Source organism: Gymnoscopelus braueri (assembly GCF_963280865.1).
Source record: "Gymnoscopelus braueri genome assembly, chromosome: 24".
Taxonomy (NCBI): domain Eukaryota; kingdom Metazoa; phylum Chordata; class Actinopteri; order Myctophiformes; family Myctophidae; genus Gymnoscopelus; species Gymnoscopelus braueri.
In genome coordinates this window covers 14,791,482-14,809,973 of record NC_137626.1, presented here as the reverse complement: position 1 = coordinate 14,809,973, position 18,492 = coordinate 14,791,482, and the positions used below count along the sequence as shown (strand labels likewise).

The 18,492-nt window shown below is 46.7% G+C and overlaps 1 protein-coding gene across 3 annotated transcripts in view; it reads left to right on the top strand.

The window, feature by feature from the left end:
• LOC308080138 (protein NLRC3-like) overlaps positions 1 to 18,492 on the top strand; it is a 60,873-nt gene that overhangs the window by 30,841 nt on the left and 11,540 nt on the right. For all 3 annotated transcript variants that reach the window (XM_080421904.1, XM_080421906.1, XM_080421905.1), the window contains 6 exons: positions 10 to 96; positions 255 to 497; positions 989 to 2,771; positions 2,864 to 3,034; positions 8,322 to 8,495; positions 9,615 to 9,670. In XM_080421904.1, coding sequence (XP_080278030.1) covers positions 10 to 96; positions 255 to 497; positions 989 to 2,771; positions 2,864 to 3,034; positions 8,322 to 8,495; positions 9,615 to 9,670 — 2,514 coding nt within the window. The remainder of the gene's footprint in view (positions 1 to 9; positions 97 to 254; positions 498 to 988; positions 2,772 to 2,863; positions 3,035 to 8,321; positions 8,496 to 9,614; positions 9,671 to 18,492) is intronic.

The window sequence follows — 18,492 nt, the reverse complement described above, 5'->3', positions numbered from 1 at the left end:
CTTATGCAGGATCTGAACTTCCATCAGAAGACTCGGCTAACAATCCTACCGTCTCTGGTCACATTGGTGGTTCTGTCAACAGCTCCACACACAAAGGTACATAATGCTAATTTGGTATTTATAGCCTACTGCTAAGCTATGAAAGTTATTCTCCCTAGATAATGACAAGAGTCCCATTTCATAATGACATACTGCTACACTATGTGAAGCATTTCTCAACCACTCTTTTTTTCCCCCCTTCTTCTTGCAAACAGCACCTTTTGTGACGCAGAACAAGGAACAGTTGATTCAAAAGGTTAACACAGTCATGGCTATTGTAAAAAGTCTAGGATCAATGGTCCATCATGAATTCCGTGCCAAGATTCAAGCCCAGGAGACGAGCATAGACCAAATGAGGCTACTGTATACATTGATGCCAGATGAAGGGGGGGTAAACGTCAAAGCAGCATTTTACGATGCCCTTAAACAACACGAACGCCACCTGTTGGAGAGCATGGGTAAGATCACTCACTCTCAAACATGTAAACATTTAATATTGACTATTTGGGGGGAATTGAGCCACACTTCTCTGCCGGTTCAAATTTTACCCTTAACACCACAGATGTAACTTTTGTTTTTGTAGAGACCATTAAGTAAAATGGTGGTAATTCATTTTGTTGCGTTAAAATAGCTGTGTCTGAGGATATCATGAAGACTTGTTCCAATAAAGAAATGTAAAGGGTACTTTTTACCTATTTAAACTTGAAAACACAATGGAAGTGTTAACCAATTGAACCCTCTTCTGAGATGAAATTCAGCGAAAATAACCGATCTACAAGCTCACAGCGCGTTGCAGTAACACCACATGATGCGTTGTGAGCTTCATCTGCTGAGTAGAGTTTAAGTAGAGTTTAAGTGGTTAACTTGAGAATCACCAACCCTTCTTATCTGTGTTCCACACTTAACACAACATGTCCTTACTGATGTCCTTTGCTCTTTGGTCCTTTAGAAACTCTTGCTGCTCAACAACGATTCAAGTCTAATCTGAGGAAGAAGTTTAAGGTTTTGTCCACAAAACAAGGGAAAAAAACACTTCTGAATGACATTTTCACAAAGATCTACATCACAGAGGGTGGGAGTGGCGAGGTCAATAAAGAACATGAGGTCAGACAGATTGAACCAGCATCCATGCAACCAGCAATACCAGAAAACATAATCAGCTTTGAGGACCTGTTTAAAACATTACCTGGAGAAGATGACCCAATAAGAACTGTGATGACGAAGGGAGTGGCTGGCATCGGTAAAACAGTCTTAGCACATAAGTATGCTCTGGACTGGACAGAAGACAAAGCCAACCAGAATGTCTTCTCCATGTTTCCATTCACTTTCCGAGAGCTGAATAGGAAGAAGGACAAGGTGTTCAGTTTGTTGGAGCTTCTTCATCATTACTTTCCCGAAACCAAGGAAGCAGAACTCTGCAGCTCTGACGGGTCTGGAGTTGTGTTCATCTTGGATGGATTAGATGAAAGTCGGCTTCCTTTAAATTTCGAGAACAACGAGATCTTGACCGATGTCGCAAAGCCAGCCTCCTTGGACGTGCTGCTGACAAACCTCATCAAGGGAGACCTGCTACCCTCTGCTCACATCTGGGTAACCACTCGACCTGCAGCAGCCGATCAGATACCCATTGATTATGTTGACAGGATGACAGAGGTGAGAGGCTTCACTGATGCTCAGAAGGAAGAGTATTTCATGAAGAGATTCAGTGATAAGAATGTGGCCAAAACAATCTTCTCACTAATCAAGAAATCACAAAGCCTCTACATCTTGTGTCACATCCCAGTCGTCTGTTCCATCATTGCTGCCGTTCTGGAGAATGTGTTAAGAAAAGGAGAACAGGACGAGAAAGGAGCAACACCAGAGTCCCTGACTCAGATGTTCATCCACTTCACGGTGAATCTGTCCAAAGATAATGATGAAAAGTATACCGACAGCACTAAGACCCGTTCTGATCCGAATCCACGGAATAGTGATGTCATCCTGTCTCTGGGAAAACTGGCTTTTGACCAGCTGGAAAATGGCAACCTGATCTTCACTTTAGAAGACCTGAAAAGGTATGACATTGATATCAGAGATGCCGCTGTGTGCTCAGGAGTTTTCACACAGATCTTGAAAGAGGAGCATGGGTTGTACGAGGACCAGACGTTCTGCTTTGTCCATCTGAGTGTTCAAGAGTTTCTGGCTGCTCTTTATGCCTTTGTGTCATTCATCAACAATGATGACAACGTACTGTCAACCTCCAAGTTGTCAAAGCTATTTAGAGGCAAGGAGCAGCACTTCTACCAGACTGCTATAGACAAGGCCTTAGATAGTCCCAAAGGACACCTTGACTTGTTCCTCCGTTTTCTGCTGGGCCTCTCTTTGGAGACCAATCAAACTCTCTTACGACGACTGCTTGATGTGAAGACAGGAAATAGGTCTACGGCCAATAAGAAGACAATTGAGTACATCAAGGAGAAGATCAGGAAGAATCCCTCTGAAGAGAGAAGTATCAATCTGTTTCACTGTCTGAATGAGCTGAACGACCACTCTCTAGTGGAGGAGATCCAACAGTCCCTGAGTTCAGGAAGTCTCTCCACAGACAAGCTCTCTCCTGCTCAGTGGTCAGCTCTGGTCTTCATCTTGCTGTCATCAGGAAAAGAACTGGACGTGTTTGACCTGAAGAAATACTCTCCTTCAGAGGAGTGTCTTCTGAGGCTGTTGCCAGTGGTCAAAGCCTCCAACAGAGCCCAGTAGGTGCACTGATAATAACTGGTTAGATTCAAGATTATGTTATTTATTTTAATAGAAAATATAATACAATAATCATTTATTTTTTCTTCAGGCTGAGTGGCTGTGACCTTTCAGAGAGATGTTGTAAGGAGTTATCGTCAGTTCTCAGCTCCAGCTTTAGTTTGAGAGAAATTGATCTCAGCAACAATGATCTACAGGATAGAGGATTGGACTTCCTCTCTGCTGGACTGGCGAGTAAGCACTGTATACTGGAGACTCTCAGGTCAGTATGCCGGTCCCTGTTCCAGAAGTGAACATTTAAATCCTTGTATAAATACATGGGGAGTTTACCCTCACAACTGTTTCAACTCAACCTTGTCAGTGTAGTAGGAGAGTTGCAAATCACCAGCATACTGATTTACTGGGGTCAAGTAGAACAACAATTTGCACCAAAGGTCACCTGCCTGCTTGGATCAGCTCTACTGGCACAGCGTTGCTTGTCTATTGCTATTCTATGTCTATTGCTAGTTAAGATAGCAAATAGATGTCTAAAAAAGTTGCACAAACCCAATTTATAGAGTTTAGGCTTGTCTGAATGAATGAATGAATGAATGAATACAAAGAAACATTGTTGTTGGAATACTGATTTCATAGACATTCTGCTACATCACGTTGTTCTGTTTACAGGCTATCAAGTGTATTTTATTGACTAGCTTGCCGACAAGTTTTAAGGCTCCATTCACTCCATTTGCAAGCAAAACAATGATAGTACCTTGAGGCAGTGAATAGCAAAGCCACACACTGAAGATTTCCCAGTTTTTATTTGACGTGACATTTGAGAAGTATCTGTTCTTCTCTTCCCCTTTCCACTACATTCTTGTGTACCTTCTTAACTTACTGGCAGCACAAGGCATTTGTTGCTGATGTACAGCTACACTTATACTTGAACAAGCATGCACACACGCACACGCACGCACGCACGCACGCACGCACGCACGCACGCACGCACGCACGCACGCATAGTGTAAAAGTGTATACAATAACTTCACTTCATGTGTTATTTCATAATTATGTTTAAATAGTATATGCATACATATCGATGGCCAAAATGCAAAACCTCCTATGTGCAAATTTCATGATTTTCGGATTTCACTGTGGATGAGGACTATAGGCTATGCTGCACATGCTCAGTCTGTCTGCAAGATAGTCCCGCCCCTCATTTTGTCAGAAAAAGTCATTTGACTAAAACCTCCTATCTTGTTCAGTGCCAATTAGTGCTAGAATGTTGAAGCGCAAAACCTCTTATCTGCACCAGAACTAGTTGAGCAGCAGACAGAGCTGAAACTTGGGAATTCTATGTTATGTAGACCGTCTAAATGTCTTTCAGTTTGTAGTCATCTATTATTTTCAAAATAAAAAAGTGTCTTCCCCCTTACTAGTTAAGTATTTGTTAGTAACTCTGTCAAGTTAATTGCATTGCCTTGTTGATTGCTAATGATTAGTGTCAGGTGGTGACACTTTTATCACACCAAGAGTGTGAGTTGATAAAAAAAAATTATGGTAATACTTGATACAGTACTGTAGAATGTCTTGATCTCAAAATGAACATAAAAAAGCATTATTTAACAAAAATAATGTTTGTTTGTAAGCCTAACTATTTCTAGGTAAAAACCTCCTATGTGCATCTATGTAGATAGGAGGTCATTTTTAGGTATAGATAGGAGGTTTTGGCATTGAACATTTTGAACTTGTGGTGAGAGGTTGTCATTGCTGCTTAAATGTGAACGTCATTGTCGTGATTTTCTATTAATTGCAGATCAAAATCACACGTGAACACCGTGGCAGCCAACAACCCTGTGAAAATATTGTGGTGTGTCGGTTGGGGGGTATGAGGGTATGGGGGTGGGATGGGGTTTGGAGTTATAGGGTGTGGGAGGTGTGGGTGGTGGTTGGGGGGGTATGGGGTGGGGGGTGCATGAGGGTTTGGGTGGGTGGAGTTTGGAGGTTGTGGTGTGCTGGTTGGGGGCATGGGGACCGGGGGTTCTGGGAGTGGGGGTAATGGGTTGGGTGGGATTTGGGGGTATGAGGGTATGGGGTGGGATGGGGTTTTGAGTTATGGGGGTTGTGAGGTGTGGGCTGGCAGTTGGGGGGTATGGGGTTTGTGTGTGGGGGAGTATTGCAGGTGGTGGAGTTTGGGGCTAGAGGGTATGGGGGGGATTATATTGAAGGGGGCATAGGCCAGTTAGGCCGGATCATACAGGATAGGGTCTTTGTGATGCGAAAGTGTGGTCTAGCCAACACCAACTCAGGACTCCCTGAAGTGGGATGGGGTTTTGAGTTAGGGAGGTGGAGAGGTGTGGGCTGGCAGTTGGGGGGGGGAGGTTTGTGGGAGTGGGGGAGTATTGCAGTAGGTGGAGTTGGGGGGTATAGGGTATGGGGGGGATTATGTTGAGGGGGGCATAGGCCAGTTAGGCCGGATCACACAGGATAGGGTCTTTGCGATGCGAGAGTGTGGTCTAGCCAACACCAACTCGGGACCCCTGAAGTGGGATGGGGTTTTGAGTTATGGAGGTGGAGAGGAGTGGGCTGGCAGTTGGGGGGGGGGGGGGTTGTGGGAGTGGGGGAGTACGTTTACATTGCTTTGGCAATGTAAACGTATGTTTTCTCATGCCAATAAAGCCCTTTGAATTGAATTGAATTGAGTATTGCAGGTGGTGGAGTTGGGGGTAGAGTAGCCTGAGGCTACGAGCTCAATCCATGGTCTTGAAGGGCGGACCCAAACACAGCCGCCTGGATTTGTGCGTGGCTTCCTATTGCTTCACCAATCTATGTCCCCGCCTCCCCTCCCCTCCCCCCTCGGCCTGTGCACGGAGCACGCTGACGTCACCAAATTTAGAGCGACGCCCCTCTGCACTCTGATTGGTTAGGAGATAACAAGGTCCAAGACCATCGTTCTTGCATCGCTCCCCCAGGCTTTTTTTCTTTTGTAACAAAAAAAAAAGCCTGGGTTTCCGAGGCTAGGGGTAGAGGGTATGGGGGGGATTATGTTGAGGGGGGCATGGGTCAGTTAGGCCGGATCATATAGAATAGGGTCTTTGCGATGTGTGAGTGTGGTCTAGCCAACACCAACTTGGGACTCCTGAATCGCTGCCCTCCAAACTCTCCTATCTAGCATCAGGGTCTTGAGCTCTACAGTATTGTTGGCTAAGCTGTTACGCCGAAGTGCATCTACGTAGGTGGTGCACTTCTTGTCTCTCCTGGCTTTGCCCTGGGTTGGCTCTTATAGTGTTAGTTTGCTTGCCTCTAGTTATGGGTCCCTGACGCAGTGCCCTGCCTCATCCTTCTCTCTCTGACTTTGTCTGTGACCCATGGTAGGTTCCTGTAGAGGACCACATATCTGATGTGGTCCGTCCATGTGACTCCTAGTGCCATTCATAGCATTCTTGTGTAGACTCCATCCAAGGCCCTTTCCTGTTGTGCTGTGACGGTCCATGTCTCAGCCCCATACAGCAGTACTGACTCCACTGTAGCTATACGAACAGCCGCCTCTTGAGGTCTTCTCCCAAGTCTGATTTCCACACTCTCCTCATCCCATGCAAGGCATTCCAGTCAAGTGCCCCCCGGACCTTCAGGTCCTGTTCCATTGAAGCAGTCCAGGCCCAGGTTATTAGAAGTCCTGGACTGCCTCGAGTAGCTTGTCTCCATCATCTGAACCATCTTCTCAGGAACTCCATAGGCCCGGAGAATGTTCATCAGATTCCCCCGGTGGATGGTGCCAAAAGCCTTTTGGAAGTCATGAAGGTGATCACCACTGAAAGATTCCGCTCCTTACTCCTTCCAGTATCCTCCTCAGCACCAGTATCTGCCCAAGTTTCTCATTACAGGGTCTAAGATGGGTCTAAGACGGTTGAGGATCTTCCTGTTAGCCGTCTTGGCAACTTGTGAGTGTAATGCCTTGGTGAGTTCACCTGACTTTGGTACTGGATCGATGATCATTTTGCTCCACAGCTTTGGCAGCTTGCTAGACGTGTGTGCTTGATAAAATCCAACACCACCTCGTCTATGGGCACATACATCAGAACCTCTGCTGTCACTCCATCTTCCCCGCAGCTCTTGCCTCACTTGATAGTAGCCTTGGCCCTCTGGTACTCATCCATGGTGAACCGTTTGGGAAGGTCATGGAAGACAGGAGCATCGGATCATCCTCTTCTTCGGTTGAAGGAGGATTTCCTAGGAGTGTTTTGAAGTGCTGGTACCATGTTTCAACTCGTTCCTCTGCGCTTTCTCCCCAGATCTTGGATGTCTGAGAAGAGCTTCTGCCAGAAATGTCATTGATGAGCTTCCAGCTCTTGCCATGTTTCTGGTTAACATGCACCTCTTTAATGTCCCTGATCTTTTGGGTCAGCTCCCGTTGTTCCAGTTGCATACACTTGATATAGCTCCTCCTTCCTCCGCTTATATTCCTCCCTCAGACCCTCTCCTTTTTGGTCAGCGACAAAGTCCCTGTGTGCTGCTCTCATCTCCTCCCTGGCTGTGGTGATTCTAGGGTCAAGGCATCTGTCTTTCCTCCTTGCTTATAGGCTCTTTAAGACATTCAATGATCTTACATACTATTCCACTATCCACACCGGACAAAAGGTTGGTGATCCAGTTGTATTAGTGAGTTAGGGGAGTTGGAGGGCATGAGGGTTTGGGTGGGTGGGGTTTGGGGGGTGTGTTGTGCTGGTTGGGGGGAATGGGGGTTGTGGGAGTGGGGGGGTATTTCAGGTGGTGGAGTTGAGGGTGTAGGGGGGATTATGTCGAGGGGTGCCTGGGCCAGTTGTTTTGTAGTCCACCTAATTGTTGTTGTTTTTGGAAAAAAGCGTATACAGTCTACTAACCATTTCATCCATTGAAAATGCGCTAGCGTATACCCACGACCACGCGCATCTCGTGCAGGGAATGATTATTGTATACCTCAGAAAACAAACCTAGACCACACCACTGATGCAACTGTTTGCAGCTGTAAATGTATGTATTTACAGCCTGTACTATTTATCATTATTTAGTTATGCAATCACTTAACATCACAGTGCAAAAGCTCCTATCTGCAGAATTATCCAGGAAAAGTGGGGAAAAACCTCCTATCTGCATTTGCAATATGAGATCAGTGTAATTAACATATAATATTGTAATATAATCCAGAAATCCAGAAACGGTGAATTATGTGATGGGTTTCATAAAAAAATAGCATTGTGCAAAAAAGATACAACATTTTGTAGTTTTCTTTTTCATTTTCCCAACAATGTAAATTTTTCAGATAGGAGGTTTTGCGTTTTGGCCATCGATATACAGTATGTGTAAACTGCACTGTATATGTATATTTGAGTAGCTATCTATGTGTATGCATGTATATGTGCATACTTATGTTTGTGTGTACAGTCATACAGTAGAGGGGGGTGTGTGTGTGTGTGTGTGTGTGTGTGTGTGTGTGTGTGTGTGTGTGTGTGTGTGTGTGTGTGTGTGTGTGTGTGTGTGTGTGTGTGTGTGTGTGTGTGTGTGTGTGTGTGTGTGTGTGTGTGCGCGCGCAGGTTGTCAGGCTGTCTGGTCACGGAGAAAGGCTGTTGTTCTCTGGCCTCAGCTCTGATCTCCAACCCCTCCCATTTGAAAGTGTTGGACCTTAGCAACAATCATCTAGGAGACAGAGAAGTGCAGCAGCTGTCTGCTAGACAGAAGGATCAAAACTGCAGCCTTGAAACTCTCAGGTATGAAGACACTTGATCAGGCCCGGATTGGCCGTCGGGAGGACCGGGACTATTCCCGGTGGCCTGCCTCCTTAGTGGCCTGCCTGTCTCTCTCATCTTTGCATCAGGTCAGGCCAGCCAGCCACAGCCAGCGCAGCGCTTAAGTGCTGCAGCAAAAAAAAAAATCTCCTAAACTCAGGCCAGGCCAGCCACAGTCAATTTCAATTCAATTCAGTCAGTGTTGCTGCAGCAGTGAAAGCACTGCGCTGGCTGTGGCTGGCTAGCAGCTCAGCGGGCCTGCCCCCCCCCCCCCCCGCCCCCCTAAACAGAGCAACGTGCTCTCACACTGCACTGTGATGACTTCATGTCACTCAGGGCCCTATTACGCACGTCTTAAATCCACGTCTTAGGTGATAACGCCACCATCTTATGTGCAAGTCCTATTATGCAAGGTGCAATGCGGTATCTGCTGTTATGCACCTTGACTTAAAAAGACTCCGCATACCGCTAGTGTGCAAAAAGAAATGTTAAGTTGTATGGACACCAGCAGTTTAACTAAGCAGTACTCAGTCAATTCTAAACCAACTCTTAAACTAAAGAATTCTCTAATAGCTGTGAAGTTTTTTTTTTTCATTAGGTACATGGATCTTGATTGTATTGTCTCTCCATCAAACAATATCAAGCAAAAAGGAAACATTGGCCGCGACGGGCGCCCAGAGCAGAAAGAACTTCACATTTAACTATAGCCGTACTTAGTCAATTCTGAACCGACTCTTAAAATTTAAAATTCTCTATTAGCTGTGAAGGGTTTACTTTCATGTCTATCATGGTTGTCTCTCCATCAAACAATATCAAGCGAAAAGGAAACATCGGCCCGTCCTTTTTCTCTATACATCATGCCAATCTCCATTCCAAAATGGAATAGAAGTACAGTCGTCCTAAAACAAATGGGGGAGATGCTTAGGCAACTGAGAATGTGAATATTATTTATAATAATATAACAATATTGGTTTGTCAAGAGATATCAATGTGTTTTGGACATTGGAAACAGTCACTTGATTAGAAAGAGGCTACAGTGGTTATGACGGCCATTTTCAAAGAGAAATTACAGGACTGACTGTGTCTCTCCCTCACCCCCAGTTTTGACCATGTTGGAGTGTGTTGGCTGAAACAAGGTTTGAAGAAGTGTCCACCAAGTAAGTGTATATACTTTTTTATTCATTAAATCAAAACACATCCAGCTATCACATCCAGTGTGATAGCCAGTCAGAAGTTTAAATGAATAGCATGATAGTTGGAATTGTAGGGTTGTAGGACCTAGGATAAGATATACTAAAGTATTTATTTATACATTATTATTTGTTTGTAAACTGTTGCTGTATTCTATCTTGTTCTCAAATTACTCATTCATTGAACAGATTCGATACTCTCGATTACTGAAAAATCCCTTGTCATTCGACACCAAATGTTGATATCTAAGGATTAAATATTATGAGCCAATGAGCATGCAGCATGCTTGATTAACCCTTGCATTGTGTTAGAAACCTGCATCCACTTTTGGTGTTAGCGGGTCAAATTTGACCCGTGATTTAACTCAGCCCAAAATACTCAAAGAATAATTATTTTCATTAATTTTATTTCTCCCACCTCATAGCTGACTTGTAATGCATTCATATCCATGTAAACACTTTTTAAAATACTATGTTGGGTTATGGTTAGGGTTTCATCTTTCAATATGTCATTTTCAATTGTAAAAAAGGTTAAAATTCACTCATTACATTTCCTGTAATGAAGACAATGGATAATGATGTTATCTAGCTATAATGGAATAATTAAGAATAATAATTAGAATACACTTCCAAAAAACTTTGAGAGTAAGAAGAGTTTAAGAAATGTTAATATTATTAAAAAATAGTGACATCTTTGGTGTTAGCGGGTCAAAATTGACCCGTATACCATAGAAGGTAAAAAGTCATTTATTTTTCATGAACTCAAACTTTATTTTACTCCTGATAGCAAATGCTAATTGAGGACAAGTCTCTCTCACTTTCAAACATGTAAACATTGAATGTTTTCGATTCCCGCCGGGGGACGCTGTGGGCGCTGGGGGGCGTGTCATCTCCTCCTCGTCATCAGCGCCCATACCCTAGGTGGGGTTGGCGAAAGGGCCTACTCTGTGTGGAGTTTGCATGTTCTCCCCGTGTCTCCCAGGGTAGTTAATATCCTCACAAAAACATGTAGTAATCCTGGTCACTATACCGCCTCCCCCATGACAGCCGGGGCGCCTGATGGAGGGGAAGGGAACTGGTTGGAATAACGTGTTCCTTCCACGCGCTACGTCCTACCGGGGAAACTCGCCCCTGTAAGGTGACAAGAAGGTCAGTTGGCTCTCATGCATTGAAGGAAGCATGAGCTCTGCCCTGGCCTCGCCAGGCTGTGGGGGACTGGTGTAGCGCTGGTGTAGGGCTGGTGTAGCGCCCAGGATCACTTTTCGCACCGGGTGCCAATGGGTTACAAAAATCGTGGGATAAAAATGTATTTAAAAAAATAAAAATAATAATAGTATATCTTGCCAAAGATACATAGTAAAACACATGAGCCGAGATTCAGAATATTTCCCAAATACTTTAACCAGGAAGTGAATGGAGCAGTAAATCTTTGGATCACGTTATCTCCTGGTTATGGTGTGCTAAAGTCGTCCTTGGCAGTCTGGGCCTTTAGAAAAAAGTTGTCAAAGTCGTCCTATGGCAGTGAATGAGTTAATGGGACGTTGTTGCTTGGCAAAAAAAATGTAAGCTTTAAACACATTGTGCCATCGTACATTAAAGTTTAAAGTAGGCTTGAGGGAGAAACACAGCTGCACATTAAAATCCTCAGTTATTAATGGGTTAGGGTCCATGTGGTACACTTTCAGATCAGTAGTGGTCAAATTTGTACTTGAGTTAAATATTTATATATATATATATTATATTTTTAATATATTTTATAATATTTGCTTTTAAAAATACTAAGTATTCAAAAGTGCAAATTACCAAGTACATTTTATTTTTAACATCAATGCATTGCTGTATTGAAATTTAGATACATACAGTACATGCATACTGTAAGGTAGAGTTCTGGTTTAAAGGTTATGTAACATCGCCACGGCACATCGGCAAGAATGTTGGACAAGTGATTTCCGTTTAAGCCATTTTATTTCCGTTGCACACACATGATTGATTGAGCAAGGAGGTGATGCGGCTTCACGGTTATGTTTTTTTTATTCATTGACGCATAACCAAGGCCTGCTGGCCCCACGACAGAGGGGCTGTTGCTGCTGCTGCTGCTGACAAACAATAAAGGAGGGACAGGCATTCAAGCACTATTTATAGCAGGCCTCTAATGAGTTGGAAGTGAAGACAGGTGTGATTGGTGATGAGTGAGAGCAGGTGAGAGGGGTGGATCCAATCCATGGTAATAGGGGGAGGGGAAGGTGGCTGACTAGTTGACTCTTTTCTACAGCCGCCCCCAAATACTGTAAGGTTTTGCCACTCCCAAGAGTCATACTAGGAAGAGTCGTGTGGGGGGTCCTCAGGGATTTCAGGCAGTTTAATGAGTCGAGAAACTGGGCGGACATAACACTTGTTCTGTACCTTCACTTCAGCCGTCCTGACATGGCCATCCTTACTTGGTAACACCTTTGTAATGCGACCAACAGGCCATAGAGTCCTTGGGAGTTGCGGATCCATGATCATGACAACCGTATTGACTTGCAGATCCTCCTTGTGGGTTCGCCACTTCTGTCTGCCTTGCAGGTGGGGAAGGTAACGCTTAATAAAGTGAGACCAAAAGTGATCAGCCAAAACTTGGCTATGACGCCACTGCCGACGACTAAGGAGTTCAGAGCTCGGATAAGAGGCCAGGGGCAAAGAGGAGTCTCGCCACCCCATAAGGAGCATATTTGGGGTCACAGGGTCAGGGTCGGCAATATCTGAGGAAACATAGCCCAAAGGCTTAGAATTCAATATATTTTCAACCTCTATCAACAGAGTATGTAAGACTTCAGCAGTGACCAGCTGGGCGCCGAGGGAGCCCTGCAAAGCCTGTTTAACCGAGCGAATTTCCCGCTCCCAGACTCCTCCGAAATGAGGGGCATATGGGGGGTTGAAATGAAATCTGATCCTTTGTTTCTCAAGTAGAACTTGAAGAGATGGGTTAAGTGCTATTAAGGCCTCCCTAAGTTCCTTCTCTCCTCCCTTGAAATTGGTACCCTGGTCCGACCAAAGTTCAAAGGGTGTGCCCCTACGGGCCGTGAAACGGCGGAGAGCCATGAGAAAGGAATCTGTGTCAAGGCTACAGAGAAGATCCAGGTGTACACAGCGAGTTGTCAAACACTTGAAAATAATACCCCAACGCTTCTCCGTCCGACGTCCCTGCTTGACTTTGTATGGTCCGAAACAATCCATTCCAGTAGAATAAAAGGCAGGCTTGTGCAGCTGGAGACGAGCTATTGGTAGATCTGCCATCCTAGGGACAACTGGCCTCGCACGCCACTGTTGGCAGGGAACACATCTAAGTTGGTACTTCCGCACTGCCTCTCTCCCTCTCAAAATCCAGAACCGCCTGCGGAGCTCAGCAAGTACTCTTTCAGGACCCGGGTGTTTCAACCTTTCATCATACTGCTGAATGAGCAGCTTAGACACTGGATGTTTGGGGTCAAGGACAATGGGGTGAGTGGCATCAGGTTCCTGTTCGCCATGCCGCAGCCTGCCTCCAACACGAATAAGGCCTGTGTCTGGACAAACCTCCGGGGCAAGGGTCAGTAAACGACTGGTCGATGGTAGAGGTCTCTGAGCCTTGAGATTAGCAAGATCTTCTCCAAAACTATCCATCTGTGCCTGGGCCAGAGTTTCTATTTCTGCCTGGAGATAATCAGCTGCTGTGGGGGTTAGATCAGCCTCTGGAGACTGTTTCAGCCGGACTGAGGTATTAAGAAGGTCCTGGTAGGAATTGTAATGGCTGAAATCTGGAACAGACCTTGTTGCCACTCCTCCACAAAAGGAGGGCTTGATTTCGAGCTGATGGCTATCCATGCCTTGGTTAGGGCCATCCGGGGCTTGGGGCCAGGTGTCAGAGTGGTGGTGAAGGAATTGAGGGCCTTGGCTCCACCGGTTTGGCCGCTGGATCTCTGTAAGGGTTTTACCCCTCGTTAGGTCATCAGCTGGGTTGTTTACTGTATCGACATACCTCCAGTCTTGGCAATTTGTAAGTTCTTGTATCTCCGACACTCTGGTCCCGACAAAGACCTTAAAGCGGCAGGAGTCTGCCTGCAACCAAGAGAGCACAGTGGTTGAATCTGACCAAAGGATGGTACGTCCGATAGGAAGCGTCAGTTCTGTGTGTAGGAGGGCACAAAGACGGGAACCAATTAGTGCTGCACAGAGCTCTAGTCTTGGAATTGACTGCTGCCTCTTTGGTGCCACGCGAGATCGGGCAAGCAAGAAGGACACCTGAACTTGCCCCCTTTCAGCCTCTGACCGAAGGTACGCCACTGCTCCATAAGCTACTTCTGATGCATCACAGAATATGTGGAGGTCTTGTTTGGAAGGGGAGGAGAGGCTGATGGACGTGTAGCAGCGAGGCATAGTTACGGTGGGTAGAATTGACAGTTCATCCTTCCATGCATTCCATCCAGAGAGTAAATCAGAGGGCAAGAGTGGGTCATCCCATTCCCGTCGCTTGTCCCATAGCCGCTGAATCAGCACCTTTGCTCTGGTGGTGTAAGGGATAAGGTACCCTACAGGGTCGTAGAGGCTGGCTAGGACATGGTAAATATACCGCATTGTCGTGGTAGATGATTCGGTCGCCTGACCTCTGTAGCCAAGACAATCTGTTTGACAGTTCCACTGCAGGCCTAGGGTACATTCGGTAGGGGACAAGGTATCTTTAGAGAGCCAGAACTCACTGTTCTCAGATCTCGCTTCAGTTGGTAGGTGACTGATGACCAGTGGGTTATTACTGGTCCATTGTCGAATGTTAAATCCTGCAGAGGACAGAATCGACCTCAGCTGATTAAGAGTCTGTCGGGCCATGGCGACTGTGGGGAAGCTTTGAAGGCAGTTGTCAACGTAGAATCCCCTTTCCACTGAATGGCGCACTGGGTCATCTGGCTGCGTATGAAGTTCAATGTGCCTTTGAAGGGCAAATATAGCACAACAGGGGCTGCAGGTTGTCCCGAATGGCAAGACCTGCCATTCGTAGACAGATGGAGGAGCATCTTTCTTCATAGCCCGCCAGAGGAAACGTAAGAGGGGCCTATCTTTGGGCAAGAGCCACACCTGATGGAACATACTCTTTATGTCACCACTAATGGCAATAGCATGTTCTCGAAAGCGGAGTAAAACCCCAAGGAGGGAAGGTCCCAAGTAGGTCCAGGTAATAACATCTTATTTAAGCTTTGGCCACGGTATTCAAATGAACAGTCAAAGACGAGGCGATTCTTTGCATTATGGGTCACCATGTGATGAGGTATATACCATGCTTCTGGAGAGCCCTGAACTTCCTCTCCTGTAAGCCCTTTCACATGACCTGCCTGTTCAAGCTTGGAGACCTCAGCTGCGTAAGCTGCTGCCTTCTCTGGATCCTTAGCCAATTTGGATTCAGTGGCACGCAGTCTAGCCATAGCGGCCTGTGGAGGAGCATTTAAGGCAAGTGTCTCTGGCATCCTTAAGAGGGGCGTGGCATAGCGATAAACCCCATCCACTAGGACTCTCTCTGTGGCTGCCTCCAGCATGTTCACTGCCCGGTTATCCAACTTGGACCGGGTGGCTTCTCTCTCATTTCGATAGGGAATCACATCCAATTGCCAGAGCCTTTCCACATTTTGATACAGCTCAGTCGATTGAGGGACATTAGAGATGTGGAAGCACTTGGCAACTGAAGAGGAAGGTTCCATGTCCCTGGTTGGGCCTTGCAGTGTCCAGCCAAGGCAAGTCTTCACGGCTGCTGGCGCACCTGATGGGCCAAGTCGAACCGGGGCGGTAGGTGAGATCAAATGGTTATGGTCTGAGCCAATGAGAAGTAGTGGAGTGACTTTATGCATTGGTGTTAGGGGTAGTCCAGATAGGTGTTTGTATTTCTTCTGAAGCGAGAGGACAGGGTGTGTATGCTCAGACAAGGCAAGTCGGTCTGCAGTAAAGGCATGGTTGATACAAAATTCACCCGAACTGGTGGCTGACCTCACTTTGAAGGAGACACTGGCCCCCTGAAGCATCTCCACTCCTTGCCTTACGGTTCTGAGTGCCAGACGTTCTGGTTCTCCATCGAGCTGAAGTTTACGAGCTGCTGACTGCAAAAGGATAGTTCGCTCTGACCCGTCATCCAGCAGTGCAAAGGTCTCCAGGGTGTGACTGCCATTCTGTAGGGTGACTTTGACCAGTTTCAAGAGGACTTGACCGGCATGACTTGGACGATCAAGGTACAGAGTGTGAGCGGTGGAATTCACAAGGTAAGAACTTGCATCGTAGGTGTTGTTAATCTCACAGAGGATCTGTAGGTGTCTCCCTTTGCAGGTGTTACAGTTTCTCTTCAGTGTGCACCTAGCTGCAAGATGTGGTCGGGCACAGCGCCAGCACCTCCTATTTCCCTTGATCCAGTCGGTGACTTGCTGCTTGTTCAAGACTTTGAAATCGTCACACTGGCTTATATGGTGGCTTGTGGAGCCACAGTAGGCACAGGGGGACACAGGGGGCATTTGAGGTTCAAAGTTCTCACCACTGCTGTCAGCTCCATGGAATATGGTCGTGGAATGGGTAGTTGCTTGTGGTCTGTGGGATCGAGGGGGGTTTGGGCCTGGGCAGTCACTTCTCGGTTGGCAACGGGACTCCATCTGCAGCCACTCAGAAAGGTGGGTAAGGTTGTATGAGGCATCTACCTTGAGTAGTGCATGTTACGCTTGAAGCGGCTAACCTGTTCGTTGGGGAGTTTCTCCAGTAGCCGATCCACATGGGAGCCACAGAGGAGTTCGGCATCGCCTTCGTCATCCATAGTCTTCAACAGCCCAACCAGAGCTTGGACTCGTAGGGCAAAGTCATCAAGGGCATGACCATCTCCAGAACGTACAGGGGGGAGAGCCATTATGGTTTTTAGCTCTTTGAGTGCCAACTGACGGGGCCGGCCATAACGATCATCAAGGGCTCTCAAAGCTTCAGTGAATGGCTGGCGGGCATAGGAGTGTGCCAAGGCCAGGCGTCTGGCCTGGTCCACCTTAAGGTGGTCAAGAAGGACATGGAACTTGAATTCCTCCGTTTCTTCCGGGTCAAGCAAGTTGTTGAGTGCCATTCGCAACATCCGGTATTGCACCTCATCCTCTTTAGTCAAGTCTGGGAATTTGGGTGCCTCAACTGACCTGAAGTGCCTGGATCGACCAGTGGGGGGTGCTGTAGACACAGGCTGATGGACAGGAGAATGGGATTGCGTTAGAGGATGGGAAGACGAAGGATTGGCCGACTGATGGTGAAGAACTGGACGATGTGGAGGCATGGCGGAAGGAAGGGCTGAAGGATGAGGGGACACAGGCTGGTAAGGCGCTGGATCGTGTGAGGGGACTAGTTGGTTATGGGCTGAAGGAAGAAGGGGGGGAGGGGGTGGAGGTAACCTGGTTAAACGGCGGGAGCTGCCCTCTGGTCTGGAGCCTTCCTGTTGCTCCATGAGGCGCTGCAGGATTATTCCTTGCTGCTTCACTGTCTCGAGGAGATGTTTGATGATGTCCGCTTGACTTGGCTCTGGATTGCCTTCTGCTGGTACTATGACATCATCTGCGGGGGGTGACTGGGCTCTGCTTTGACTTGTGAGGGCGCGGCCATCGTCATGGTGTTCACCATCTTCCTCTTCACAGTCCTCAGGAATCTCTTCCTCCTCCTCCTCTTCATCTCCTTCATGCTCTTCCTCTGGCTCATGTGTGCGTGATGTATTTGTAGCTCGGTTCTCGGACCGGGCGACGAGAGGGTAGAGCTCCCTCGGTTGGCTCCTCTTCAGCCATGGCAATGTTCAAATCCGGTTCGAAGGACCACTTGTAAGGTAGAGTTCTGGTTTAAAGGTTATGTAACATCGCCACGGCACATCGGCAAGAATGTTGGACAAGTGATTTCCGTTTAAGCCATTTTATTTCCGTTGCACACACATGATTGATTGAGCAAGGAGGTGATGCGGCTTCACGGTTATGTTTTTTTTATTCATTGACGCATAACCAAGGCCTGCTGGCCCCACGACAGAGGGGCTGTTGCTGCTGCTGCTGCTGACAAACAATAAAGGAGGGACAGGCATTCAAGCACTATTTATAGCAGGCCTCTAATGAGTTGGAAGTGAAGACAGGTGTGATTGGTGATGAGTGAGAGCAGGTGAGAGGGGTGGATCCAATCCATGGTAATAGGGGGAGGGGAAGGTGGCTGACTAGTTGACTCTTTTCTACACATACATACATACGTGCGTGCGTGCGTTTGTGCGTTTGTGCGTGCATGTGTGTATCTATATTTGTGCACCTGCAACCCTTCACTTAACAACTACTGCATCTGCAGTGGTGTGCGACTGCGTGCACTCAGTCAGTGGCGGAACAACTCAAAGCCGGGCCGGTAGGCACAGCACAGTGATCAGGCCCCCCTGCGCTGCGCATGCATGCATGCACACGCGCACAGCCCGTGCGCGCGTGAAGATTTGAGTTTTTTTGGCGGATTTTGTTACTTTTTTCCCGGTATTTAGTTTCTTTATTTTGGTTTTAAGGTTAGGCGGAGCACGGTTGAAGCGTGAGGTTTTAGGGTGAGGCGGAGCACGCAAAGTTTGTCTAATTCTAATAAAATAAAGGTCCATGTGATCTGACGGCCAGGGCCCCCGGGGGTAACAGATCAACCTATGCAGCTCACTTAATAAATACTTTGAGATAGTGGACACATTTATATCTGTGGTATCATTCATCCCCGACCAAGGACAGGAGGACACTCACAGCATGTGTCCCCTTGAGATTAATCATCTCTGAAAAACATTG